Raw genomic sequence first — 15,032 nt, 5'->3', positions numbered from 1 at the left:
TTAAAGGAGCTTACCCTTCCCTTTATATTTATGACACCTTGTTTCTCCATATAAAAAAGAGACATTTCTAAAGACATTTATAAAGACCTGTCTGACTACTGAATATTTATTCCCTTCCCCCAAGTGAGCTGAATGTTATTCTTGCAGTAACAAGAAAAAGTCAGAATTCAAACATCCTGGATTTGTTTTTTAAAATGTATTTTAAGTTCAAGAGTTTGATACAAGTGTATGTTGTAGCAATGAAATAAAATGAATGTGCTCTAGGAGAAGATGGTGTCACGAATAAAACACTTTCATCTCTTGTTTTCCTTGAAGAAATAAACAGAATTTTTATGGTCACATCTTTTCTTGGTGGATGAGTGCTCCATTTTCCACTCTTTTAATTTGAGTGGTTTTCTGGGAATATGTCATTTTATATACACACATCCTTTAAGGTCATTAGGTTTACTCATTCTTGTGGCTAAGAAGAGCTGGATGGTGCTGTTGAGTCAGCTAGAGGAGGCTATTTGAAAAGAATTCAAGGTGGTCCATCCCCCATAATGCCCTTAGCTCCTGCTCAAAGCAAGAGATTAAGCTTCACACTGCATTCACTTTTCAGAAGACTATCCGCTAAAAAAAAATCAGGTCTCAGTACTGCAGATAAATTGATTTGAGTTTCCTGTTAGGGCAACATAACAGCTGTGCTCCTTCTCAAAAGCAGTGGTTGTTCAATGGCAGAGATCCCACCGCAGAAATTTTTATAAAGTGCAGTAGTTCTTCATATATTACTTTGACTCTTTAGGCCCAAATTCAACACTTCCATGGTTTATTTCCACCTGCTCAATGCTTAATAGTTCCACTTTAATTCCTAAATTTATGACCACATGACTACCATGATGGCAAAAACAAAATAATCTCTGCTGAATATTGATACTCAACTTTCAGAAAAAAATTATATATTTATATTGTTTATATTAAAATATTTCTTCAGAAGCAGTGTAATTGAAAACTAATGAGTTGTTTATTTACATTATATCCTACAGAATATTGTGTAATGTTTTCAGGAAAAATGCCCCGCTTATGCAAAAATGGTGAAAATAGTAGTGTCTAACCCACTGGTTTTCAGAAGGATAGTTGTAATCAGCCATCACTGAAATCACTTAGATTTCTTCAAGTGGCCTCTCTAGTCCCACTTGTGGGATTCAGTACCCCTGGCATCATGTTGCAGACTTTTTCTAGTGAATGGCATCCAGGAGAGGGGGAGTGGTCTCAGCTGCCTTTCCATTCATTTTTAACTGCTGAAGGTGCAGTGACCCTGAATCACATAGTGTGTGATGCTTTCCTCATCTTTTTCTTTCTTTTGTTTCTGTCCTTTGTGACTATTTTCTTTTTAAACAGTTAGATTAACAGCACAGGTTTCTTCAGTTTGAAGAATAAAGAATAAATGGTACCCAAGGGGCACAGGTATCATCTGGATGACCCGCAGGAGTGGGAAGGCCACCTCAAACTCGCCTACTGATAGGGGAGGCTCCTCAGGCCCAGTTCACTAAGTCTGGCAATGTGTAAATCCACCATCAATTTTGCCATCCATTAACTTAAAGTGGCTGTGTTCCTGTCTTAAGCCAGGCCCATCTCCATGGTCTTATCTGGGTGAGCCCCATGCCAAGGTCCTGGTGCCAACCAGCACCAAGGTCCTTCGATCCCTCCTGGTCAATCTAATTCAGTACTGAGGTACCAACACAGGTGACATGCTGCCAAAGTCTCCTGATCCCTCCAGACTGACCTATTCGTCACCAAAGTCAGCATCCTTGTCACGGTGTCAAAGTCCCTGTATTCCTCTGGGTCAGTCTAATTCCAGCATCCTTGATGTGTGCTAAGGGTCCCTTGGATTTCTCAGGGTCGACCTAATTTGATGCTGACATCCCAATACTGTTGATGTAGCATCAAAGCACCTGGATCCCTTTGGGTTGACCTATTAGCATTGAGGTTCTGGCACAGTTGATGAAGTGCCTAGGTCCCTGGATTCCCCCAAATTGACCTGAGGTCTCAGTACTGTTGATACATCCATTGCAGGCCTTCTGTCTTTTTTGTAGAATTTGCACAGCTGTTGCGTGAAGCCCTGTATGTAAATATATTGAAATAGAAATGTCCTTTGCTGAGGTCTGATGTGGGAGAATGAAATTATGATCACTTCCAACATTCTCTTGTATTGCAATCTACAGCTGATGCTCATGTTGGTAGTTTGCAGTCCTTGTTCACGTAGACTTCCTCAGGGGTTATACATCTTTCTAATCTCTCACAAGTGGGAATATATGGAGGCCAGCTGAGGAGGAAAGAGAGGTTACTTACCAATAACTGTTGTTCTTTGAGAGTATTGCTGCTGTATATTCATACTCCCTACTCACCTTCCCCTCTTCTTTGGGGTCTCAGGTAAAGAATTCCAAAAGTGGCAAAGGAATTGAAGGGTGGTTGGGGCCGCACCCTCTTTTATACCCTTGGAATCCTCCACAGAGGGAGCAGGGGGTAAACGGGTAGCATGACAGGTTTGGCTAGTCAGACCTACGAGTCAGAGTTAGGAGTCAGTAAACCAAGTCAAGGGTCAGAATCAGAGGTGGAAGTCAGAATCAAAGACTGGGGCATGGATCAGGAACAAGGCAGGAAAGCAAGTTCAGAAACACCAGAATCAGGAGCAGGCAGGGAAGCAGGAACCAGGGACAAGTCAGGAAAGCATGGCTCAGGAGTCAGGCAAAAAGGCAGGGTTCAATGTAGCAACTACCCAGTTGCACAGATAACTTTCTTGTCTCCTTCTGGTTTAAATAGCACAGCCAGACCGATAGGTGGGGCCGGGCACTCATCCAATCAGGACTTTGATTGCCAATGCCTTTGTTGGGGCTAGGGTTCCATTAGCCACTGAGCCCACCAGTTACTAGCAAGCCTCCAGATGGTAGCCAAAATGCAAAGGTTGCTTGGGGACCCGAGGAACGTGGTTCAAGACTCGTGGATCCTTATGGGGGTCAGGTGACTGGCACCAATGGATGTTGATCACTAGTAAAATTCCACAGCTCAACACAAGGAGTATTATATCTTACAAGTGTGAGGGACAACACTTTCCAAGAACAACAGTTACTTGTAAGTAATCTCTCTTTCTTTCCAGTTGATCATATCCAATTCAATAACTAATCCACAAAAAAAGAGTAAAAGGGTTTTGTTAGATTTCATCAATCTGCCTGCAGCATATTAGTTGGAAAATATAATAATAGTAATACACTTGCCTTGTTTCCCTCTTTTCTTTTTTTAAAGATGGCAATAGAACCACCTCAGGGTCTGAAAGGAAAATTACTTCAGACATTTGGATACACTGGCAGCGGAGAGGTAACGGAAATTATCTTCAACAACCCTGAATGTGGCTTATCATGGAAGAAGCTGGTGTTCAGCTTGTGTTTCTTCAATGCTGTAGTCCATGAAAGAAAAAAATATGGAGCTTTGGGCTGGAATGTCCCATATGAATTTAACTCTTCTGATTTAGAAGTAAGTATTTTTCAAAAAAAAAAAAAATACCCGAAAGAAACAAACAAAAAGTTATCTGGAACTCTAATTCCTAGGTTCATGAATGCTTATGCTAGAGATGGGTCTGAACTGGTTTCCCAAGTACACAAATTCAGTGTCTCAGGCCCATGATTAGCTTATGCTGTACTTTGATTCTAAGTTTGCCTCCCAGGAACTATTCAGTTTCTGGGAGACAAAATCCCAATAAGTTTAAAATAAAAAGTAAACATTCCAGGGTCAGACCTGGGAAGAACCCAGTGATCATTAAGTATTTATAGATGTATCTCAAAAAGAGAAGATTATGGAAGACCACCATGTATCATTTTTCCCTACAATACAGGAAGGGTACCCCATATTCCTTCCAATACCACTAGTGGTATGGATCATGAAAACTCTGTGGAGAAACAAAGACTCCATAATTCCTGAAGCCAACAGGTAATTGTTCTTCTTTGATCACTGCACATGTGGATCCCACTCATGGTGTGTTGGGCACCCCAGTGTAATAGTTTGCAATATTTTCACTAGCAGTGTGCAGTAGGGCTCGCATTCACACTCCGCGTGCCCTCATGCTCCCCTTCCCAAGGGTATAAAGAGTCTGAGACCCTAACTTCCACTCAGTTCTTTGCAACCACCCTAGGCAGAGCAGATGGAACAACATTAATATCCATTTTATAGTTACTTGTTGCTTAGATAGGATAGTAGTTACTTTTTAGTAATTGGAACTTAGTAACACTAGTGAATTCTGTTACTCTACTTTTTTAAAAGATACATTTTAATTTTGTTTTTTATTCTCAGGCAGTAGGTTTTTAGTTTAGATACAACAGCACTGAGCTCTATGGTGATAATTGAACCTACCAATTTACCCTAATTGTGGGCTCAACTGTAAAAAGTATGTGAAAGTTCAAAAGATGTCACAATAACAGATAATAACAAATGTTGATAGGAAACATTACAAACGGGAGACTGAATTAGTCCAAACTAAATGGAAGTTATGGGGCCTCATCATAAGCAGCTTGATATCCTCCACCTTCAGAGGCCCTTATAGACTTACCTGTTAATGAGGCTCTTTTAGATCCAGCAAAGATTGTTTGGCAAACACTAGCTTCCATTCCCCCTACATGTAAAAGAGCAGACAGGAAGTATTACATCTCAGCAAAGGACTCAGAGTTTTTATTTTCCCACCTCTCACTTAACTCCCTGATAGTAGATGTGGTGAAGGAATGTGGTAGGCAGCACCATGCTAAATCAGCACCACATGATAAAGATCACAAGTGCCTGGATCTATTAGGAAGAAAGGCTTACTCCTCAGCCTCTCTTCAGTTCAGAATTGCCAATTATCAGGCCTTGATGGCAAAATATTACTACATCTGCTTTACCAAACTCACCTCCTTTGTCAACCACCTATTAGCAGAACACAGGGAGCAGTTTTAAGTGATTGTGGCAGAGGCCTAACTATTGGCCAGAACAATGTTGCAAGTCTCCCTTGGTGCTGCTGATGCCACCACTCTTTCAGTTGCCACAGCAGTGGTAATGAGAAGAGCCTCCTGGCTCCAGCTCTCTGGTTTCCCTAAGGAGGTTCAAACCATGGTCAAGAACCTTCCTTTCAATGGTTCTAAATGGTTCACAGATTTGATGGATGAGCCTCTGTGAATATTGAAGGATTCCAGAGTGACTTTGCATTCTCTTGGCATTTATACCCCTTCATACAAGAGAAAACTCGACAAGTCTCAGACAGCACAAAGATCCTGCCCAATCCAATTCGTCCCCCCTCAGAGGGCAAATGAACCACAGGTGCTGAGTTTTCAAAATGTTGGGGGGTGCTCAACCCCAGGCCCTACCCCCACTCCACCCTTCCCCAAAGGCCGCACGCAAGTTTCTCCTCTTTCTGCTTCACCCCTGCCCTGCCTCTTCCCCCCACTCAACCCCCACTCCACCCCTGTCCCGCCTACTCCCCCTCCCTCCCAGCCTCCTGCCTGCACGTCGCAAAACAGCTGATTGTGGTGGGCGGGAGGTGTGGGAAAGGAGGGAGGGGAAGGCACTGATATGACCATGGGGCCCTTGGTGGGGGGGAGCTGATGGGGAGCTGCCGGTGGATGCTCTGCACTCACCATTTTTTCCCCGTGGGTGCTCCTGCCCCAGAGCACCTACAGAGTCAGCGCCTATGATATGAACCACACCTAAGAAGGCAGAGGTTTCAGAGAAGGAAACTATCCACTTCTCAGCCTTCTGCCTCACACCCATCCACTTCCAAACAGCAATTTTGGCATGTCTGTTGAGAGTGTGAACTACCATCCTCATCCTCTCCTGCTGCACCAGTTCACGAGCCTTCCTTCCTTTGGCAAACACCTTCAGGACTTTAAGCGAGCCTGGGAGTTAATCACTACAGACAAGTGGGTCTTGGAGATCTTTTCCACAGATTATTCAATACACTTCACTTCACTTCCCCCTTCTCCATCCCTCTTCAGGGACGCCTTTAATGAGAGTGTGCTTCACCAAGAAATAGACACTATCTTATGTTTGGGAGCTCTAGAATCAGTCCCCATGCAGCACAGAGGGAAGGGGGTTTATTCAAGGTACTTCCTGGTATCAAAAAAGAGTGGAGGTTGGATACTCATCCTAGATATGAGACTACTCAACACCTATGTGAAGGTGCGGAAATTCAAAATAGTGATGTTTGCAGTAATAATTCCTTCACTAGAGCAAGGGGATTGGTTTTCAGCCCTCAAACTTCAAGACACTGTTGACTTAGTGTGATGGGGTGGACTAGGCTCTGAGGCCCCCTGCTGCAGGCTTTGTGACCCTGTCACACCCCACCCCAGAAAAGGGCAGTCGAGAGGTCCTCCAACCTGCCTAGAGCGTCTGTGTGGGAAGCAGCTAATCAGGGCCCAGCACACTAGTATAAGAAGAGCTGCAGGGCCAGTACAAATTCAGTTCCTTGGTAGAGCTGGAGGGGCATGGATGGTGTGTGGCTGGCTGAGGGAGCTGCACACATGAGGTAGTTCTGCCAGAACCGGGGAGAGCGAGAAGGAGCCTTAAGCTGCTTGCAGGGATTCCATCAAGACAAGGCCCTGAAGTAAGAGGGAAGATGCCACAGGGAAGTGGCCCAGGGAATTAGAGCAGCAGCGCAACTTAGATAAAGGGACACAGCAACAGCTGCTATTTACAGGGTCCCTGAGCTGGGACCCGGACTAGTGGGCGGGCACCTCGGTCCTCCCAACCCCCCATTAGTCACTGAGGGAAGTGGCCTGGACTTAGAGGCACCTCAGAGGGGAAACTGAACTGTAGTGGCCCAGCTGAAGAGCTGGGGCCAGAAAGGCCCTGAGAGGGCAAACACATTGCCTTCAGGGAAGGAGCCCTGAGGCACCTCTCTATTCCAGAGCAGGGACAAACTGAGAGAGGCATTACAGAGGGCACTGAAAAGGCCCCTGTAGACAGACTGTGTATGATTTGGCCACGGGACTGAGTCACTGAAGACCCACCAAAGAGAAAGTGAGTGTGCACTTGGCCATGGGGTGCTCGCGAGACGTGAGTGTGCCTTTGTTAAACTTAGAAATTACAAATTGAAGGCACAAAGACTGCTAGCAACAGTGCATATTTCCACATCACTATGCATCTAGCCATTCATCCCACAAATGGTTCCTCCTCTTTGTTATTGGCCAGGATTACTTTAAAAAATGAGTGCTCCCCTTCAGCCTATTATCTGCCCCAATGGTCTTTTCAAAGATCATATCAGTGGTAGCAGCCCAACTCCACAAGAAAGGCCTCTTCCTCTAATTGGGTCTACAACTGAATATACAAAAATCAACATTGACCCTGGAACAGAACCCAAAATTCATAGAGGCACAATTCAGTGATGGCAAGAGCCTACCTTTCTCAACACAGGTTCGTAGCCCTCACCAATGTAGCAAACATGATTCAACTCAGTCCACAAACCATGGTCAGGAACTACATTCAATTACTGAATCACATGTCAGCCACCAACTTCAGTACACCAGACTTTGAATGCACTGCTTCCAAGGATGACTCAGAACCGTTTACTTGCTCGCCAGACACAGTCTACATATGCTCCTTTCCATACCTGCCTTTGTGAAACAATCTCTCAATTGGTGGAAGAACCATCACAATGTGTGCACAGGAGTTCCATTCACAAATCCTTCCCCAATGGTCTTATAACAATGGATACCTCTCTGTTAGGCTGGGGAGCACATCTAGAAACTCGCATGATCCAAAGCAAGGAGATGATGCTACATATCAATCTCCTGGAACTCAGGGCAGTAAGATGCACCGGTCTCTGATTCCTACTGCTAATCAAAGGCAAGCACATAGAAATCATGATGGAAAATATATCATGCACGTTTTACATTGACCTCCAGGGGGAGCAAGTTCCCCATCCCTTTGCACCAAGGCAGTCAGAGTTTGGAATTGGTGCATACAAAACCGTATTACTATCACAACAGCCTGTCTAGCAGGAATCCAGAATATTACTGTGGATGAACTCAGCGGACACTTCTTCCAAGACCATGAATGGGAAATAAATCCCAACATATTACATCCCATATTCCACCAGAGGGGCACTCTCCAGATAGATCTGTTCACCACAGAAGCAAACAAGAAATGCACCCGCGTATGCTCGAGGAGCGGATTGGGTTCCGAGTCCTTAAGGGATGCTTTTCAGCTTCAGTGGTCATCAACCCTACTGTATATGTTCCCTCCAACTCCTCTAATAAGCAAGACATTGCTCAAAACAAAAAAAGAATAGGGCCAAGTCATCCTAATAACCCCCACCTAGCCCAGGCAAATGTGGTTTCCTTACTTCCTACAGCTGGCTGTTTGCTGTCCAATCATTCTTCACAACACTCCCCACCTCCTCTCCTAAGACCGCGGGAGAATTCTTCACCCCAATTTCAAGATGTTTCCTCTCAAACATGATTAAGAGAGAGCTCACTGGGGTAGAGATCACCTGTTCAACAAGTAAAAAGAGTGCTACTACACACTAGGAAACAATCTACTTGCTACATGTATTGTCAGAAATGGACACATTTTGCCAGTTGGTGTGTCCATAGACAGCATTCACCAATGATTGCATCACTTCCAGATATACTAGATTATACCTTAGCCCTAAAAACTTCCGGTTTATTGATTAGTTCAATAAGAGTCCACCTGGTAGACATCACAGCCTTTCACACACCCCCATTCAGGGCTCTTCTATCTTTAGCCTCCTAACCACAGGATGGTTCCTAAAAGGGCTTGGAAACCTCTACCCAGTGGTCCAACATCCATCTCCAATATGGGACCTCAATCTGGTCCTTAAATGCCTCACAAGACTTCCCTTTGAACCTCTGGCTTCTTGTTCACTACTCCATCTGTTGACAAAGACACCATTCCTGATAGCCATCACATTGGCATGATGGTTTGGTGAGCTAAAGGCCCTGATGGCATATCCCCTTTTTGCATTGTTTTTTAAGGACAAGGTCATGCTTCGACCTCACACCAAATTTTTACCTAATTTTTTACCTCTTCTGCATGCCACCTCAGTCAGACAATTCACTTGCCCGTCTTCTACTCCATACTGCATCTGAACCCCAAGGATGCAGTACTGCATACCCTGGATGTCAGAAGAGCTCTGGCCTTTTGTCTAGACAGAACAAAACCCTTCAGAAAGACCGAAAAGTTATTCATCTTGATAGCAGACAGATCAAAGGGGTTGGCACTCTCTAGCCAAAGACCTTCCAAATGGATTTCACACTGCGTTAACTCCTGCTACGCATCTCATAACACTGAGCCGCCCTCGCTCATATACACCTATTCAACAAGGTTCATCGCCTCCTCCACGGCCTTCCTTAATAACGTACCAATCATCAAAATATGTAAAGCTGCCACTTGGGCTTCTGTGTGTACGTTCTCTGAACACTATGCAATCACCCATGACTCCACTGTGACACGATATTCAGCTCGATTGTACTTTCTGCTGTACTGGATTCAACTCAGAAGCCCCCTCCACCTTAGAGGGTACTGCTCAGTAATCACCTAGAGTGGAGTACCCATAGGGACACACATCTCGAAGAAGGACAGTTACTGCACAGGGTGAGTAACCATTTCTTATCCCATCAATAAAAGGATTGCCATCATCTGATTCCTCTTTAGACTTCAGCAGGAGGCCTTCACTGAAGAATAGAGCAAGTCAGAAACAAAAAAACAATAACAGTAAAGGCAATACAAACTAGCCTTATGAATGTAAAGATTTAACTCCTAATTACTTTCCTTGGTATCCTCCAAGTTGGGTGAATGTGTGTCACCCATAAGATCCTCAACTGTGGCATATTGACCCCCATGATCACAGTATCTGCAACATTCAGGATGAGTTCCCCACAATACATGGAGCATACATGTAAGTCACTTAATTCAAGTTCTTGAGTGTCACATCATTCTCCTGCTTAGATTGTGGAATCAGAAAATCAACAGAATTATAGTGATAAAGATTTCCATACCTACTCAACTGGCGATGTGCCAACCAATCACTCTCCAGCCTGTTCCTCATTTCCTCTCTCACGACACTAGCTAGGTACACCACCCCAATCTCCAGCTCAAGGCATGGCCCTTTGCTAGTTCCAAAGCTTGGAAATGATCTGTTCGGAGTATATAAAGGTGATACTGTTACATCTCAGGAAGCAAACTACTTTCACATGTATGTTCAAACTCTGGTGACTTGAGACGCAGTACTTCTACATCCTCTCCACTACCACTTGTGTGAGATTACATCCTAGAACTAAAGATGTCAGGATTACCTGCAAACTCCATAAAGGTGCATCTTGCAACCATCACTGTCTTCCATCATAAGATAGAAGGTTGTTCTGGTTTTGCTGATCCTTTCACAAGAAGAATTCTCAAGGGAATGAGTAACCTCTTCCCACAAATCAAATGACCTACATCGGTATGGGATCTCAACCTTGTCCTCAGGTGCCTTACAAAGCCTCCCTTTGAACCCATGCCCATCAGCTCTCTTCATGAAAACCACATTCCTAGTATCCATTACTTCCGCTCGGAGAGTGGTAGAGATAGGGGCTCGAATGGCATAACCTCCCCTCCCCCCCGTTTATAATCTTTTTCAGAGACAAGGTTACACTATGACCGTACCCCAAGTTCCTACCAAAAATACCTTCAGACTTTCATATAAACCACACTGGGACAAAAGGGAGGCGACATTACACACATGATGTCAGGAGACCACTAGCCTTCTATTTGGATAGGACTAAGTCCTTCAGGAGAGCTCCCATACTATTTCTCTCCATTGCAGACAGAGCTAAGAGATCCTCAGTTGGTAAACAAAGACTGTCTAGATGGATATCGGACTGCATTACCTGTTGCTATCATTCTCACAACATTCAGCCTCCTCCTAGGGGATGAATGCACTCCATGAGATCTCTCTCCACTTCCACAGACTTCCTCAAAAACATTCCAGTCACAGAAATGTGCAGAGCAGTGACTTGGACATCTGCTCATACATTTGCTGAACGTCATGCAGAATCAATGTCCAATGCCATATTTGGTCCACTGTCTTATCCTCAATTCTAGACTCAATTCCTAAGCCCCACCCCTCCATTGGGGCACTGCTGCGGAGTCACCTGCAGTGGAGCACCTGTAGGGACTCGAAGAAGATAAGTTTACTCACCTTGTGCAGTAACTGTGGTTCTTCAAGATGTATGTCCCTGTGGGTGCTCCACTACCTGCCCTCCTCCTGCTTGCTTGGAGTTTCTTACCAATAAGCTCTGTGATAGAGAAGGAACTGAGGATGGTTTGCCTGCAAAGCGCTATATAGCCCTGATGCAGGGCATAAGACGAGGAGAAAGCAGAGTCAAATGGACACTGCTACCTAAAATCTCTGATCTGAGGCACAGAAAGTGCAAATACACCTATTGGCGCACCAATATTTTATTTTAATCTGTTTTTATAGTTAGTATGCAGCTAGGAGGGTGTTCTTGAAGGATTCACCTATATCATGAGGTTCTGATGATGATAACATAACCACAAGAAGAAAAGGAGTACTTGTGGCACCTTAGAGACTAACCAATTTATTTGAGCATGAGCTTTCGTGAGCTACAGCTCACTTCATCGGATGCATACCGTGGAAACTGCAGAAGACATTATATACACAGAGACCATGAAACAATACCTCCTCCCACCCCACTCTCCTGCTGGTAATAGCTTATCTAAAGTGATCATCAAGTTGGGCCTTTCCAGCACAAATCCAGGTTTTCTCACCCTCCGCCCCCCCCCCCCCACAAACTCACTTTCCTGCTGGTAATAGCCCATCCAAAGTGACCACTCTCTTTAACAAGAGTCAAGTTAAAGTAACAATACTAATGCTTAACTTCAATCTTTTCCTCCAAAGGTTTCCATACAGATCTTGGGGATGCTTCTGGCAAACAAAGAAGAGATTCCTTGGCAAGCAATGTGTTATCTGACTGGAGAGGTAGTCTATGGAGGTCGTGTGACTGACCACTGGGACCGTCGTTGCTTGCTCAGCATTCTGAACAATTTCTATAACCCTGTTGTATTGCAGGAGGGTTTCGCTTACTCTAGTGATGGGGTAGGAAAAATATTTTATCTCTCACTATTCTCAAGTGTTGTAATAAGTTGTAGCTTTATACTGCATCAAATATTTTCAGCCTTATAAATTACTGAACTTCAGAATATGGATTTCCAAATCTAAATTTTGAATAGCAATTAATTGTTAAACTTTACTATGGCACAGAAGGCTCTCATCATTCAGATTAAAATTGTATACATGCACCTGTATGTGTTTTTTGGAAATGGTTGGTGAAATACAATATACTTAGTTGCATTGATCTGAATTACAGTGGCACACTTTGATTATCATACTTGTATGAATTTTTGTAAATAAAATAAGAGCTCAAGGTGCATCTCTATGGTCAAAATGCACCACTGTCATTTTATGCGTTTGCATGTGACTGACTTAGTGGCAAACTTCTGGAAATGAGCAACAGAAGGATTTATTTGCACACTCTTAGCTCCTGGGTCCTGCTTTGCTGTGGTACCAATAACAAAATGACCCCCCCATTTTTAAAAAAAATCATGTGATGTGATGTTTAACTACAAAGGGGTATTGAAAAATGGCACAGTGTGGTAGTGAGATTACAATCACACTTTAAAATACATTATAATGTCTTATAATTATAGTCAGATATATGTACTGGGATATGAAATGGCATTTGATCCTTTTAAGATCCTCTAGCTAAGCAGGGATACAGGCATTTACTCGGAAACAAGTTACCCCTGAGGAGCATGGGAATTTATTGTGAGTAGAAATTAAACTAAAGCCTGTTTATAGCAAAACCAATGTAGCATTTTTAAGAAAAAAATTGATTCTTCAAGGGCTTCTGTGAATTCCCATTTAGGAGATCTAGCACCTCTAGCATCGATCTGCAGAATGATAGAAAAGAGTTACGTCCATTATGGAATGCAGGAGCGCTTTTGTGCTAGGATATCATCGGCTCCATTGACATAAGGGAGTGCATCCCCTTGACCATCTCAGTTCCTTAGCTGCCAAGAGCTAAATGGAACTATCTGTTGTGTCATAGTCCTGGTCTACACTAGGAGTTGAGGTCGAATTTAGCAGCGTTAAATCGATTTAACCCTGCACCCATCCACACGACAAAGCCCTTTTTTTTACTAAAAGGGCTCTTAAAATCGATTTCCTTATTCCACCCCTGACAAGGGGATTAGCGCTGAAATCGGCCTTGCCGGGTCGAATTTGGGGTACTGTGGATGCAATTAGACGGTATTGGCCTCCGGGAGCTATCCCAGAGTGCTCCATTGTGACCACTCTGGACAGCACTCTCAATTCAGATGCACTGGCCAGGTAGACAGGAAAAGGCCCGCGAACTTTTGAATTTCATTTCCTGTTTGGCCAGCATGTCAAGCTGCAGGTGAGTGCAGAGTTCATCAGCAGAGGTGACCATGATGGAGTCCCAGAATTGCAAAAGAAGCTCCAGCCTGGACTGAACAGGAGGTACGGGATCTGATTACTGTATGGGGAGAGGAATCTGTGCTATCAGAACTCCGTTCCAGTTTACGAAATGCCAAAACATTTGTCAAAATCTCCCAGGGCATGAAGGACAGAGGCCATAACAGGAATGCGAAGCAGTGCCGCGTGAAACTTAAGGAGCTACGTCAAGCCTACAGAAAACCAGAGAGGCAAACGGCCGCTCTGGGTCAGAGCCCCAAACATGCCACTTCTATGATGAGCTGCATGCCATTTTAGGGGGTTCAGCCACCACTACCCCAACCGTGTTGTTTAATTCCTTCAATGGAGATGGAGGCAACATGGAAGCAGGTTTTGGGGACGAGAAAGATGATGAGGAGGAGGTTGTAGATAGCTCACAGCAAGCAAGTGGAGAAACCAGTTTTCCCAACAGCCAGAAACTGTTTCTCACCCTGGACCTGGAGCCAGTACTCCCCGAACCCACCCAAGGCTGCTTCCCAGACCCGAAAGGTGGAGAAGGGACCTCTGGTGAGTGTACCTTTTAAAATAGTATTCATGGTTTAAAAGCAAGCATGTTTAATGATTAATTTGCCCTGGCATTCACGGCCAGTACAGCTACTGGAAAAGTCTGTTAACGTGTCTGGGGATGGAGCGGAAATCCTCCAGGGACATCTCCATAAAGCTCTCCTGGATGTACTTCCAAAGCCTTTGCAAAAGGTTTCTGGGGAGGGCAGCCTTATTCCATCCGCCATGGTAGGACACTTTACCACTCCAGGCCAATAGCACGTAGTCGGAAATCATTGCAGAGCAAAGCATTGCAGTGTATGTTTGCTGGCATTCAAACAACATCCGTTCTTTATCTCTCTGTGTTATCCTCAGGAGAGTGATATCATACATGGTCACCTGTTTGAAATAGGGTGCTTTTCTTATGGGGACATTCAGAGGTGGCCGTTCCTGCTGGGCTGTTTGCCTGTGGCTGAACAGAAATGTTCACCGCTATTAGCCACGGGGAGGAGGAAGGGGGGAAGGTTTAGCCACGTGGTTGGAGGAGGCAAAATGAGACCTTGGAACGAAAGCACATGTGCTATGTAGGTAATGTTAACAGCAAGGTTTACCGTGAAAGAGTGTACCCATTGTTCTATAAAATGTGTCTTTTTAAATACCACTGTCCCTTTTTTTTCTCCAGCAGCTGCATGTGTTTCAAGGATCACAGGATCTTCTCCTTCCCAGAGGCTAGCGAAGATTAGAAGGCGAAAAAAACACACTCATGATGAAATGTTCTCTGAGCTCATGCTGTCCTCCCACACTGACAGAGCACAGACGAATGCGTGGAGGCAGACAATGTCAGAATGCAGGAAAGCACAAAATGACCGGGAGGAGAGGTGGCGGACTGAAGAGAGTAAGTGGTGGGCTGAAAAGAGGGCTGAAGCTGAAAGGTGGCGGCAGCGTGATGAGAGGAGGCAGGATTCAATGTTGAGGCTGCCGGAGGATCAAACTGATATGC

The 15,032-nt window shown here is 44.4% G+C and overlaps 1 protein-coding gene across 1 annotated transcript in view; it reads left to right on the top strand.

The window, feature by feature from the left end:
- The window catches only part of DNAH14 (dynein axonemal heavy chain 14), a 448,557-nt gene that overhangs the window by 391,370 nt on the left and 42,155 nt on the right, over nucleotides 1–15,032 (top strand). Inside the window, 2 exon segments of the mRNA XM_077812193.1 lie at nucleotides 3,280–3,507; nucleotides 11,915–12,112. Coding sequence (XP_077668319.1) covers nucleotides 3,280–3,507; nucleotides 11,915–12,112 — 426 coding nt within the window.

The sequence above is a fragment of the Eretmochelys imbricata genome, chromosome 3 (assembly GCF_965152235.1).
Source record: "Eretmochelys imbricata isolate rEreImb1 chromosome 3, rEreImb1.hap1, whole genome shotgun sequence".
Lineage (NCBI taxonomy): Eukaryota > Metazoa > Chordata > Testudines > Cheloniidae > Eretmochelys > Eretmochelys imbricata.
Note: the sequence above shows the minus strand (reverse complement) of the source record. Positions and strands in the feature narration are given on the sequence as shown.